This window comes from Hemiscyllium ocellatum, chromosome 11 (genome assembly GCF_020745735.1).
Source record: "Hemiscyllium ocellatum isolate sHemOce1 chromosome 11, sHemOce1.pat.X.cur, whole genome shotgun sequence".
Lineage (NCBI taxonomy): Eukaryota > Metazoa > Chordata > Chondrichthyes > Orectolobiformes > Hemiscylliidae > Hemiscyllium > Hemiscyllium ocellatum.
In genome coordinates, this window is record NC_083411.1 from 50,282,958 (window position 1) to 50,297,118 (window position 14,161).

The 14,161-nt window shown below is 45.9% G+C and overlaps 1 protein-coding gene across 1 annotated transcript in view; it reads left to right on the forward strand.

Annotated features, from left to right (window-relative positions):
* The window catches only part of LOC132819977 (sodium- and chloride-dependent neutral and basic amino acid transporter B(0+)-like), a 161,168-nt gene that overhangs the window by 139,761 nt on the left and 7,246 nt on the right, over positions 1 to 14,161 (forward strand). The window contains exons 13-14 of the mRNA XM_060831914.1: positions 2,966 to 3,075; positions 3,170 to 3,340. Coding sequence (XP_060687897.1) covers positions 2,966 to 3,075; positions 3,170 to 3,340 — 281 coding nt within the window. The remainder of the gene's footprint in view (positions 1 to 2,965; positions 3,076 to 3,169; positions 3,341 to 14,161) is intronic.

Consider the following 14,161-nt stretch of genomic DNA (forward strand, 5'->3'; position numbering starts at 1 on the left):
AACCAATAGCTGAGTTCTGTAGCCATGAAGATGGCCTCAACCACGATCTTGGTTACAAGTCGTACTACATGTGACCCCATTACACTGTTCTGTACCTGTAAGATCTTCCTTACTGTCCAGTTTTGACACCATCACCTTGATAACTTATTATGATCTCTCTACCTTATTTAATGTGTACAGTTTTGGATTAGTACTTGTTACTTTGGTTAGACCCTCGGCGTGTGACTCTTATACCTACCATGTTATTCCAGTCATTTGGTTTGTCTCCAGAACTACCTTATTTTTAATATTTTGTAATTATCTCTCTTCCTTAATGAATCAGATTATAGATCATCCCTTCACCTGCTATTCAGCTGTTGACACTTTATTCACACCATCTGACACTCTTGATCACCTGCAGAGACCTATTATTCAGTCTGTCAACACTCCACTCACACCACTTGTATGATATTTTGATCTCTCTGATTATAAACTCTGTGTCTGTGTGCTTCTCTTTACTTCACCTGATGAAGGGGCAGTGCTCCGAAAGCATTTGATTTCAAATAAACCTTTTGGACTATAATGTGGTGCCATGTGACTTCTGACCTTGTCCACCCAGGCCAACACTGGCAGCTCCATATGTTGTGGTTACAACTTCATTAAAAGCCCGTTAAGTATCCATACAAACACTGTCAGTCTAGAACAACCCTACAGTGTTACTTATATTGATCCCAGACATAGCAGGCAGGCAGGGGGAAGGAGTGTCCTGCCTGATGGGTAGGGATCTAAAGGTTCTACTGCATAGTGTGGTGTTGAGGTGGGATTTCTTCTTACCCCTGGATTGGTAAGATCAGGGCATGACATGACAACCTGGTCCGAGGTTGCCACCTGGATCAGTGCAATCTCAGCCATCTGGAGGAATACCCAGCAGTGAAAGAAGGAAGTCAATGATCTTCTCCACTTTGCTAGTAAGTGCTACCATGTTTGTTATCTCACCCTCACCGTAACTCTCTTGCTATACCCACCTTCCACTGAGTCTCATGCCCTACCAATCTCACTACAGCTTGCAATCTGTCCCCCTCCGCTCACTCACACCTACCCCAATCCCAGACACCATTAATCCTGCAGTCCCTCTGCACTGCTTGTTCACTCAGGATACCTCCCAGCTGCACCTACAGTAACAATTGGGACACGTCCTTTCATCTCCATTAATACCTGCCTCTGTCTCATTTCAGGAAGTAAGCAGCCCACAGTAGAGCAGAAAGACTCAAGCCAGGTGGTGGGCTGACCTTCATTCAGTTCCTAACCCCTTACGCGGAGTAAACACTAATGTTGACCACCCTGAGCAGCTGGTTGCCCATGTCTAAGCACATGGAATTGGTATCAGAGACTGCCCATGACTTACTGTGCCAGCACCCCATTATACCCTCCTTGATTTGACAGAGTCCTGTTGACAACCACAACAAGATTCCTTCCTTTGTGTCTGCACTAAATGGCAAGGAGCGACTGGAATAATATCCCTGGCTGAGGTAGCAAACACACAAAGGCAAAAGGCAAGGCAAGGGAGAGGTGTTGTGAGCATCCAGGCCAGCTCAGAATGAGTGAGAATTGGGACAGCAAGTGACCAGCCTGGAGATGCAGCCTGGGTTCATGCTCTTGGGTGTGCTGGCCGAGGCATTACAATGATAGTCACTGGGGCAGACTGTGGTGCAGTACTGAAGTGTAGAAATTTTCTGAGATGGCTCAGCAAGATATTAGAGACTGGCACATATCAGATCCAATACCATGAATGTAAAGTGTATGTGGCTGGCATCCTTGGAGTATTCTCTGAGACCTCAGTGCCTAATATTTAGGTCATTTGGAGCAGGTAACAAGCTGAATTCACGAGATCCCCACTCTAATCTCCAGGTCAAGTTTTCTCAATGTTGAGCTTGTTAGGTGAGTTTAAGATAGGAAGCTGAATATTAGTTAGGCGTGTTGTACCATTAGCTTGCTGCTTAATAGGGAATAATCCCATTAATTAGGAACTCATCACTGCTGAGTGACAGATTCAGCTCATTGCTTACTGAAAGAATAAAAAAAAATGGTCTTCCCGACATCAGAATTGCTACAGTTCTCATCCAATTCTCGAATAAACCTTGCCAAGCTCACATCATCCAGATCCCGACAAGATACTGCTGTCGATCTTCTATCAGCTCACCAATTCACTATCCATGGTCATACTGTACACCCAGCACAATGGGCTCTCAGGTTATTAAGGAGCCTCATGTGTGGTACTATATCAAATGTTTGAGCTGATCCAATATAACTGGATTTCTTTAGGAATCCAGCAGCAACCACATGCTACAGCTGCAACATATCACCTAAGTGGTCATCTCTATTGCATTTAACTCAATGGTGTATTTTATAAGTTTTAATTAATTACACTTATACCCCTGTTCTTTACATTGGAAACACCCCACTCTTTACCCTTCATTGGTTTCTATCAGTATTAATCGTATCCCTAACAAGTGATTTGTAATAAGATTAGAGAAAATTAGCCTATTTTTGCTGTTGTTCACATGTTTCTATATTTAGGGTTTGTTATGAACTCTTCACTTTCATATTTTACAAGTCCTTAGCAGAAATAGACCCATTCAGCCCCTCAAGCCTGCTCCACCATCAATACGGTCATGATTGATCTGTTTGTGTTTCAAATTCCAAGTTACCTTCATCGCCCAAGAAGAACTCATTCCAGGAAAAGCTTATGTTTCCAATTTGTGCTGGGATGGACAGACCCTTGTTCCTAAAATGGGAGAGAAAGATCAATCAGTTGGTGACAAGAATCAATTTCCTTATCCTGTTTGAAATCTGGAGCAATCCCTTCTCTGGGTTAACCTGTTCATCAGTGCCACCCTGTACAAGATGAACTTCAACAGTAAACAAGCTGCCCTAAAGACAGGACAGAGTGAGTGATGGTGTCTCTCTTCTTCCTTGTTGTTCACAGGGACAAACAGATTCATCAAGGACATTGAGATGATGATTGGGGAAAGGACTTGGCTCTTCTGGCTGTGGTGGAGAATGTGTTGGATTCTGATCTCTCCGTGTTTGCTGGTGGTAAGAAGCTGTTACACATTATTTTGATTTAAACTGAAAATACCCAATCTCTCATTCTGTTTCTGATTTAGTTTTGTATCTTATCCACATTCAGGCAGTCTTAATCTGGTCCTTGACAACATTTGCCCCACTAAGATATGGATCTGTTGAATACCCTGTCTGGTCAGGAGCACTGGGCTGGTGTATGACCATCTTCTGTATTATGTGGATCCCCATCATGGCTGTGGTGAGAGTTGTCCAAGCTGAGGGCCCCACCTTGTGGCAGGTGAGGGACGCTTTGAAATCTTTTAAAGATTAAGGAACAGAGAACATAAAATTAGGTTTTGGATCATGATAGATGCAATGCAAAGCATATTGTTTCAAAATGTCTTTTTGTTGTCCTTTCACTTATGCTCAGTTCAGTCCACCGTGATACCATCTTGGTTCAGGCACTAAAGCTGGAGTGGACTGGAAGTAGTATCTGTGAATGTTTGAATATATAACTAAAAGAAAGTGGATCGGTTAGCTCAGTTGGTTGGATGGGTGAGTTGGTGATGCTGAGTGATGCCAATCCCTGTACCAGCTGAGGTTACTGTGATGAACTCTCCTTCTGGAACTCTCCCCTTGATCCTCAGGTTAAACCACCATCAATCACCTCGCTCTCTGTTGAGAGAGCAGCCCTGTGATCTGATAGGACTATGGTTATTTCAATGTTACAAAAAAAACATAATTTATCACATTTATGCAATTAAATCAAAGATAGGTTTTTAAAATAATAAAAGAATTGCACTATTGGAACACATCACAAATATGAACATATCAGTGTGTTGCAATACCTTGGAAAATGCAAGTCACCTTAATTTAACAAATATAAACAAAAGGTCCACTAAACTCTATGTTTTGTATTTCAGTCATGGATCACAGATTGTTAGGTTGATTTCATTAAATTCTCAATCAATTCATACACTATTTATGCACCTTACAAAGTTGGAGTTTGGACTGTTTCAAAACTATCTCTCAGTTTCAGAATGGTGTCTTCTGCATTGCAGATCTTTACGTTTGTCTGGTTGTAATAACAAGTAGTGGCATTAGGTGGCATTTATAAGACTTTGCTTAGGCTGCATGACGACTATTGCGTTTAATTCTAGTCGCCACATTACAAGAAGGATATGGAGGCTTTGGAGAGGGTGTAGAAGAGGTTTACCAGGATGAGGCTTGGATTAGAGGGTATGAGCTCTAAGGAGAGGCTAGAAAAACTCAGGTTGTTTTCTCTGGAGCGGCTGATAGAAGCCTACAAAATTATGAGATGGATAGATAGGGTTGACAGTCAGAATCTTTCCCCCCCCCCACAGTTCAAAAATACTAAGAGAAGCATTTAAAGTGAGAGGGCAAAAGTTCAAAGAAGATGTGAGGGGCAAGTTTTTTTACACAAAGAGTGTCAGGAGTCTGGAACAGGCTGCCGGGGTGGGGGTGGAGGCAGATATGATAAAGGCATTTAGGAACTTTTAATGAAAGACATGAATATGCAAGGAATGAAGGGATGTGAACCAATGGCAGGCAGAAGAAAATAGTTTAATTTTGCATCATGTTCGGTACAATATTGTGGACTGAAGGATTAGTGTCTGTACCGTACTGTTCTATATAAGACCAAGGTTATGGTTTGTCTGTCTCAACTACACAAAGTTCACAGAATCTGAGTTGTTATGGTGCAGAAAGAAGCCATTCAGCCCATCATGCCTGTACCAGCCCTCTGAATGTGCAGAAGGCCTTAGTATTAATCCCCCGGCTTTTTCCCATAACCCTGGACATTATTCCCATTTCAGTGATTATTCAGCGCTGTCTCTAGTACACCAAATGATTCTGCAATAAAAGATCAAAACAATGGCACTTTTAAAAGGAGGATGACAGACAAAGGCAGTGACCACAGGGTCAGAGAAAGACTGACCCTGCTGTCGGACACAGCAGTGAATCTGCACTATCACTGCTTTTGCTGTTTGAGTTCATGTATCTCTGGACATTAGAGTGCATTTAGGAAAATTTAACAAACAGTGAAATTCACAGCTGACCTTAGAGGAACCTGTGTGGGTGAGCTCACAGCACAGGAACAGACATGTGCATAGTTTGTACTTGTAATCTTGCTGTAAATCTACAGTAGTGAATAGAGTGGATTCTTTCTTAATTATATCTTTTATTGAGATCGGTCTCTTGATTAAATTTTAAAAATATAAACCATAGGTACTAAGTTAGCATGGAGCAGTGTTTTTTTTTAAGAGCAAAAAGATGGTGCTATTTTCTGGGTCTGTAGATTGTGAAGGAGCAACGATGACCTTTAGTTGAGTGAGGTGCTCTTCCTATCAGATGTGGGAGTTTAGGGAGCATTTCCATGTTACTGATGGTTACTTCTGCAGGAAGTGTCTTTGATTGTGAATCCTATCAGATCGCATGGTTAGAGGCAATAAGGAATTTACAAGAGCTAGGGAATATGATGGATGGCAGTTATAGGAAGCGAGAAAAGCCGCAGAAACATTCAGGTAGATGGGTTAACTCCAGGAAAATTAGGATGGGTAGGCAGGTAGTACAGGAGTCTTCTGTGGCTGTCCCCATCTCACACAAGTATGCTGTTTTGGAAAATGTAGGGGGTGATGGACTTTCCGGGGAATGTAGCACGAACAGCCAAATTTCTGGTCCGGAGACTGGTTCTCAATGTAATGAGGGGTACGTCAGGTTCCAAGAGATCAATTGTGAGAGGGGACTTTCTAGTCAGAGGCATAGACAGACACTTCTGGGGCCAACAGTGAAAAATCAGAATGGTGTGTTGCCAGGATCAAGGATATGTTGGAGAGAGTGCCGAATGTTCTCAAGGGGGAGAGGGACCAGCAGGAGGTCATTGTACACTTTGGAACTAATGATATAGGAAGGAAAAAGGATGAGATTCTAAAGGGACAATATAGAAGCTTAGGCAGGAATTCAAGAGGAGGTTCTCTAGGGTAGCAATATGTGGAATAACCCTGGTACTACAAGCTAATGAGGGTATGAATAGAAGGAAAGAGCAGATGAATGTGTGGCTGAGGAGATAGTGCAGGGGAGAAGGGTTTACATTAATGGATCAATGAAATCTCTTCTGGGGTAGAAGTGACCTCCACAAGAAGGATGGATTATACCTGAATTGGAAGGGGATGAATATACTGGCAGGGAAAATTGCTTGAGCTGCTCAGGAGGATTTAAACTAGTAAGGTGGGGGGTGGGGGGGGGTGGGGGGGGGGAATAGTGGGACCCAGGGAAATAGTGAAGAAAAAGATCAATTTGAGATTGGTTGGGAAAGGTAACTAGTTAAAGCAGGCAAGAACAAAGCAGAAAACAACTACAGGTTGGACTGATAAATTAAACTGTAATTATTTCAATTCAAGAGAGCTAACAGGTGTTAGGCCGGAACCTCGGGGTTCCAGTCTTTGCGAGTTCTTTGGAAGGAGAGACCGCACCAGCTTCTTTAGTTTGGAGCAGAGCACCGTTTATTTTACAGAATCAAAACTGGCAAACTGTACAACGAATTCTACAGCATGCAATTCATTGGAGAAGGCATTCTAACCCTTCTGCTCAAATTCGCCCCAGTTATACCCCTCGCTGGCCAGTGTTCCCGGTCAGATGTCCACGTCTGGCCTTCCTGTTGGCTACTCGTTCCCGGGCAAAGCGTTCCGCTCTCTGGTTGGATGGTTTGAGCTGTCTGTCCGTTTGCCTCGGAGCGGGCAGTCCCGTAGACATTGTGGGGCCACTGGTCCCGCTTATTTAATTAGTGGTTTACCAGAAACAATAGTTCATTATCATTTAAGTGAGTAGTTTCGATGGTTCAATTGACACCTCAAATAATCCAATTAACAATGTCTACCAGTTACAAATTCCAGAGGTACAATTAACAGGCTGTCTATCAGCTAGCCTCTGATCAGATTAGGAGGCCAGCAGTTTCCAGTTCAGTGATCATGATAGTTTAACCATTTCAGGCCCGGTATTAGAAGCACTTGTTACAGTTATAGTTTTTACCCTCACTAGATCTAGTGTGCCCACCCCACTAGTACAACTACCCCAACACTCCCTCCCTTGGCCTCTATTGAGGCCACACCACCCCATGCCGTAAGAAACGCAACACCACGAAGCGACCGGGGTCTGGTGTGCCGGCAGATGCCCCCACAGACGTCCCTTTGTTGTATCCGAGCACGTTGTCTTGACCAGAATCACCGGTTCTAGGGAGACAGTCATGTTGGGATGAAGGGTGCCCTACGCAACACGCCGCAACACAATTTACAAATAGATAATTAAAACTACATGCAAATCTAAGTTAATAGATAAAACAACTCCGGCAGGCTTCTGCGGAAATGACAAAAGCACAGAATTAATCAAGCATGGCAAAAAACATGGCAAAAAGACAAACAGAGCACTGTACGCGAGTACATAACAGTCGCAAGAGATTTGGAGTGGAGGAATTAAAATAAGTAAGGTGTCCGCAGAACGCAAGTCTGTAGTCCAAAGAGCACCCAAGTGTAAACATGTTCTGTAAATTGTGAAACGGAATAGGATTAGCACACTACCAGCAGCTAGGTACCTGCTAGCGAGCGGAAACCCAGTGAGAAACTGTACTGTGTCCCGGTGTTCCCGCAGATCAGAATGCTCCACAGGCCAGCAGCTCAGTCCAGACGTCCGACACGGAAGACAGAGGCCAGAGATCTTATTAAATCATGACGAACGTGGGCCACCAGTTCCGATGTCAATGCGCGACTGTGCCTGTCTTAGGTTGTCCCTCGCCCGAGGGATCGTACCCGTCATTGGCTAACCAGTCGTACTGCATTGAATTGTAGATACCGACAATTGTAGATCCGTTTCACCGCCGTCAAGAACGGACACAGGCAGTGGCAACCGGCTCAATAGTGTGTTTAGTGGCCCTCGAGACCAGCTGAAGCCAACCGGGAGTACTGGAGATTATGTAAAAATCGCTTGTGTGAACAGCAGTGTTTCGAGTCCCGGGCACACAGTACATCTCAACCTCCCACTGTATGAAAGGATCAATTCACATATCCCCAGGTCAAATGGGCAAAATAAGTAGGGACTCCTTGGACAACCAGACCACATTCATTGTTTATAAAGGAGAAAAGTTAGTACTGAGTAGCATCAAGAGCAGAACCGTAGCGCACCACCGTGGGCGACGCGATCGGATGAACTCGAAAGAAAGCCATTGAGACCGCTGGCATGCACCGGAGAGATAGTATTTAGTACGCCTGCACCCGTAGCCCATTCAGAGGTGGTAGTGCATCATTGGAGAGAATAACCGCCAGATCCCCACTCGCCTGGCTTCCCATCGGGAGGCGTGAGTCACTTAATGCAACCGGCTGCACGGAAAACCGGCTCCACGGTTCATGAATGGAAGTCACCTTACAGCATGTACTCCATATGTCCCTCCCCGTTTGTAGGAGATCACACGCAGGCTGTCGTGTACTCAGAGTTGGTGGCGGCGCAGGCATCTGTTGAGGAGTGCAGAGCCCAGCGTATGGGGGGTTCGGTTGAAAAGTAATGATACCACATTACATTTAAACCAGGGAGATGGGGCTGCAGAAATGTGGTGAAAAGAGTCCTGCCATCCCCAGGGTGGCATTTGGTGAAATCAGCCAGAAAACATCCTACTAGTATGGGAAAGAAAAGCATTGTATTTAACAACCGCCATTAGCACATTCCTGTGAAGGCGGAGCCATTGGGTGAGCTGATCTCGAAAAGCTCCTTGCTATTAGACTCAACGGACATCACCATGCCAGTACTCCTGGATGTGAAGTCTTTAGTCATCTAGTAAAAGAAAGAGGGGGCCAGTGCGAAATGTCCAATGCATTCACTAAGACTGCCCCCCACCCAGTTGTGCAACAGAACTGGAGAAACCAGACATCAATCAGGGCAATGGTAAAAAAGTGAAGGTAGGCTTAACCCCTAACCTTTCTCATAGCTCATGGACCTGTACGAGGCCGTCACCTAAAAAACAGAGTGACCCCAGTGTGAGGTAAAAGGAATGGTCCCGTCTAAAAGGAAGAAATAGTACCTTGTACAAAGGAGGCCAGAGCAGTTTGTGAACTCCAATCAGAGAGAAAAAAGGTCCCTGACCACGGGCTGCCACAAAAGGCAATTGAAACAGGGGGAAATAGACCATCCTGTAGGGGAATTGTTCCTCTTATTTTAAAGAGTCAGAAAAAGTTGAAAAAATGCAAGTACCCCACTGATTCAGTGTTGGGAGAGGTAACTGCGGAAAAGCAGTCACGCAAAAGATATCAAGTAGCAGCATTTCTTAATCAGGAAAAGTTAAAAAGCAAACGTGCGCAGGCTGTGGAAGACATTCAGTAGGATAGGCTGCTGTCAAGTGGGAAATAGCACTATACAGGGCAGATAAATTTCGGGACAATGATGAAAATGCAAGATAGTACGAGTCTCGGTTATAACTTGCTGTGCATCTGCACTAGCAGCTGCAGGCGCAAAAACGTCGTCATGCACATTCAATAACCAATGTTGAAGAGTAAAAATATCCGGCCTAGAGCTCTATCGAAAAAATAGGGTGACCCCCTAGAGGGGTAAAAGGATTGACAACAGTTAAAAGGGGAGAAATAGTACACCGTATAGGGGAAGGCAAACTATGTCCACTGTCACCACAGGTGATTAAAACAGATTGTCGTATGCGCAGGTTACTTCCTTAGGAGGCAAACCGAAAAACAGGAGGAATATAAAGTAGGTAATCACTTCAGATGAGCTGGACATGGGTGAATGCACCACGCATCGCGCAGGAACTGTAACAACTGCAGCGTGTACACTATGTAAATGACAAACCAGAAAGTTGTCGGGTGTGAGATCACGAACATACAGGGTCGGCTCTGCTGCAGTATGGGTGACCCGTGGCAACAGGACAATAGAGCAGCTAAATTTCCACTGTGTGGTTACGAAAAACATGGCGCAGGGGGCCCCCTAATTTCCCAGGGTGCGCAGCATAACTCGCACGTAGGGGAGAACCCCGAGCTGTTCGTAATATTGTTGAGAGGTAATTTAAAAACACAAAGGCAACTCAGAAAGCATGGGTAACATCAGCAAAAAAGGCACCTGCGTATCGCTGAAGCTCCTCTTCAGGCGAATTGTTCCCTGCTCTTCCCAGATATTCATGTACGTCCTGCCCATGTTTTAGCCTGAGGGTCCCCCATGCATCCAGGGAGAGGGTGGTGGGGAAGCTATCTGGTGGGGACCGCCGTATAAGATTTCAGAAAAGGTCAAACGAGGCCGTCTCGTCTGTCCGTGGTCCTAAATTATCTCATGGCAGGTTTCTCTCTCAAAAGTTGCGATGTGACCAGGGGACCTAATTCTCCTCCCCCACACTAGTGGCGAGGAGAGGCGCTTGGACGGTTGGCCTAGTAGCAACGGCCCCCTTTAGCGGGCTACACCCTCCCTCACGACCCGCAATAATCTCCCCCTCGTCCAGCTGGGAGGTGATGTCAAGAGGGGATTCGAACTCATTACCCTAGGTGGGTTCCCCAGGGCAAAGGTTGAAGACAAATTTAGACAAAATGCACGTAAAACATCAACCACGAGCACAATCTTACTTTTACGACTACCCGCCTGCTCGCAGCGGAATCCATGGTGAACAAGGTGGATCACTCAGGACAAGGGTCAGTGAAGAAGTTAGAGAGCCAAAAGCATTCCCAAAATACCAGCAAAGATATCACAGAACAGACCCCGTTCGGTGTTGACGGACAACGACCCTATCACTACGCAGAGACGTAGGGCAAAGCAGGGCTCTGTTACGCCCCCTCATTTCCCACGTCCTTGTCGGGCTCAGTCTCCTGAATTGAATTCAGGGCAACGTTTGGCCTCCCTGACCTGGGGCAATGGGGGAAATGGTGCCAGTTATTGTCATCCTCCCTTCAGACCCTGCACCCAAGTTTTCCATATGTTACCGCAGTCAGGGGCCCACCAGCGGTTGTGAACGGACTTACTGCCTTGGGCAACTCTCACATGCGTTGCCCCATGTGTTTTCAGCCCGTTCAGTATAAAGGATGATGATGATTATGGAGAGGGGGCCTTTGTCACGGGGACCCTGGTGAGTAATGTAAAATTCTGGGCAATTAGGAGATTTGCGGTGGGACGAAATTGGACTGTTTGCCTGAGGGGACTTGTCCCCCTGAACGAGATACAGAACAAGAGGTGCAAGTATAATCCTTGTGTATGCAAGAATCTGTGTGTGTGAAGGGCCGTGTGGCATAGCCAAAAGAGAGTGCGCAGGTGCTGCGGGCATATCGGACGTCGTATCTGTGTGAAACAGAGAGTGAGAGCCACAAGGGGCTGCTCAGCTAGCAGGGAGGTTAACACTGTTCTAGCTCGAAATCATCTGATTGTTAGTGAGTGGATGTGTGAGTGTTGTCAGCTAGAGCTTGCACCCCCCTTTTTGACTGTGATATTTATGGATGTGTAACATGATCTTCTCAGGGAAGCTTCTGGTATCCTTGTAGCTTATTTAACATGATAAAAGCCAGAGAATGAAGGGTAATTCAGATGAGTAAGAGTAAAAAATACGTAAGTTGAGATGCATGGAACATCCCATTGAATACTCCCGTAAGAAGGGTATGAATAGAGTGTCCTCATCCGCAGAGGATGTCAGCTCCTATGTGCAGAGACGAAGATTGGAATACTGAGGGCGCGCAGAACACAAGTCCCTTCCCAGTTCAGGGGCAACCAATTGTTACGAATCTGCCCCCCACAATTTCACCACAAATCTGCGCGACTCACCGTTAATGCTGCCGCTTGGCTGCCCGTGAGTATCCCGGGTAAGCCGTCCGGGCTGGGTGAAACAAGTGAAGTTTACTAGCGGGTGAAAAGCAGTGTTTCCCCGACCTGCACTCCGATGTGGGGTAGGTCGCCGGAAAAACACATGTTTTTTGTTTAAATCGTGACGAGGAGTATAGAGAATGATAGAATTTCACAAGAGAGTTTGCTGCATCAACATCCAGCAATCACATGCGGATTACCAATGCAGCGACTGAGTTCCAGAAGGTGGAATATTTCAGGTGAAGTGCAGCTGAAATGGAAAAAGGGAAGTTTGAGGTCATGCTCTGCAGGAAATAGGAAGTATTACCTGGTAGAGGAATACAGTCCGTTGCCTACCGGCCAGAAAAAGAGGAGTAATCATTTAGTTCGGGCACATGGTGAATGACACGGGTAATGAGTTGTGAGTACAATCTATACAGGTCAGGACAGAAATCCTTTGTGTAGCACTGTCCTCTGTGTAAGGCAAAGTTTGTAGGTAGTAGGAGGCCTTAAGAGTTACCCAGGGAAAAGAATCATAAAAGAACCTGGTGACCCTGCCGTTTTCAGCGCGAATCTGCGCCTTGCAGAAGGTATGAACAGGTGAATTGGAAACAACTACTCGCAGTTGAAGAGACTGAAGGATATGGGCAAGAGCTGAGCTTCGATCCCTATGCTGCAGACAAAAGTTGTTGCAACGTGTGCATTGCTAGGCTATTCACACTTGGCAGTCAGTCAGGGACAAATGGGTGAGAACAGAGCATGGCCACCGTGACCGCCTAAGATACAGACAAGTAGGTATAAAATCAAATCTAGCGGTCAGAATCTGGTAGCAGGAAAGCGTAGCGACCCAGACGTCCCAAGCCCGGTAAAAGGGTCTATTGTAGGAACATGAAAGAAAGTGTAAAGATAAGCATAACGTATTGACAAGAAGAATAACTGCACAAACCCCCAGGATCTCACCCTCGTCCTCTGAGGAGGTAGTGTCAGGCGGGGAGGTGAGCTCACACCCCCCTGCACAAGTTCGCCCTGGAGGTGGGCTCCCATGACTATTAGAGTGTCGTTTTATGCTGCGAGGGGGTGTACCCCCGTCGGGGCTTGTGAACTCTGTGGGGCAGCAACAGGGGCGGCGGACAGTAGGGGAATGGTAAGGACGAGGCCAAAGCTCTCTACCCCTGTGGGAGGCGATTGTATGTATGGCGCTTTCAAGCACAGGTGAAGGCAAAAACGCTCCGGACACTGTAGGTGCAGCGGAAAGGCAAAAGAAAACGCGGCCAGGTCTGTGACAGAGAAAAAATGACAGGCAGGCATGAGCACCTGCAGTGCAACAGCGGGGTCCGGAACCTTCAGATTTAAAGTGACTGTGGCCCCGTTTATTCTTCGGAGGTCATGTAACGAATCCTGGTAGCAAACCTCAGGGAGCGTAATACTGGGAAAAGGGGATGAGACGCAGAGTACAGCAGCAGAAGCACAGTGAGTGAAAAGCTTTTGATGGAGAGATGAGGCCAGAAGATGAGTTACTGTGACCTGGTAGAAAACCTCAGGGAGTATAAGACCTCAAAAAGGGAATGAGACTCGGAGACCAGCGGAATCTCAGGCCTGCGGACACCAGTTGAATTCAATGCTTCAAGAAGATGAGTGAAAGATAGAAAATGACGATAGAAACGACCTCAGATCCGACAGAGAACATCGAGTGGAAATAAAGGGTGAGCGGGGGTGTAGGATGGGGCACTACATACGGCAATAGAAGTCGGAATGAGATTTCAATGGGACAATTTGATACTGGCTGGCAGTTACAGGCTCCATGATCTAATTATCAAAGAATGTAGCTTCAGACAGGCAGCCCTGCTGTTGCTAGCTGCACCCCGCATGGCTGTGAATAACCGTTTGGGGACTGGAACTGGCAGTGTCTGTTGCAGCAATGGCACTACCCTCCCTAGCCCCAGCCTTTAGGAGGAGGACGAATAATAGTACGAAATAAGTGCGCATATACTCGTAAAAAGACGAAAAGAGCGCGCATGTGATTGTAATGAAAAGATGAATGAGCGCGCATAACTCTTTAGCGTAAGGGAAAATCTGTGGATCTGAGAGAAAGGATAAAATGGGTGTGTAAGATAGGTCAGTAAAAATTGGAGGACATAGGCGGAAAGATGAATGAGTGCCCCCATCTCGTCATTAAAGAATCTGTGAGCATGAGAGTGGAAAAAATGGCTTAAGCACCCATGTCGGCGGACAAAAATGAGTGACTGGTCGCGAGAAAAAAGAGATGAATGAGCTAGGCCAAACGCTTTACTGTCTGCTG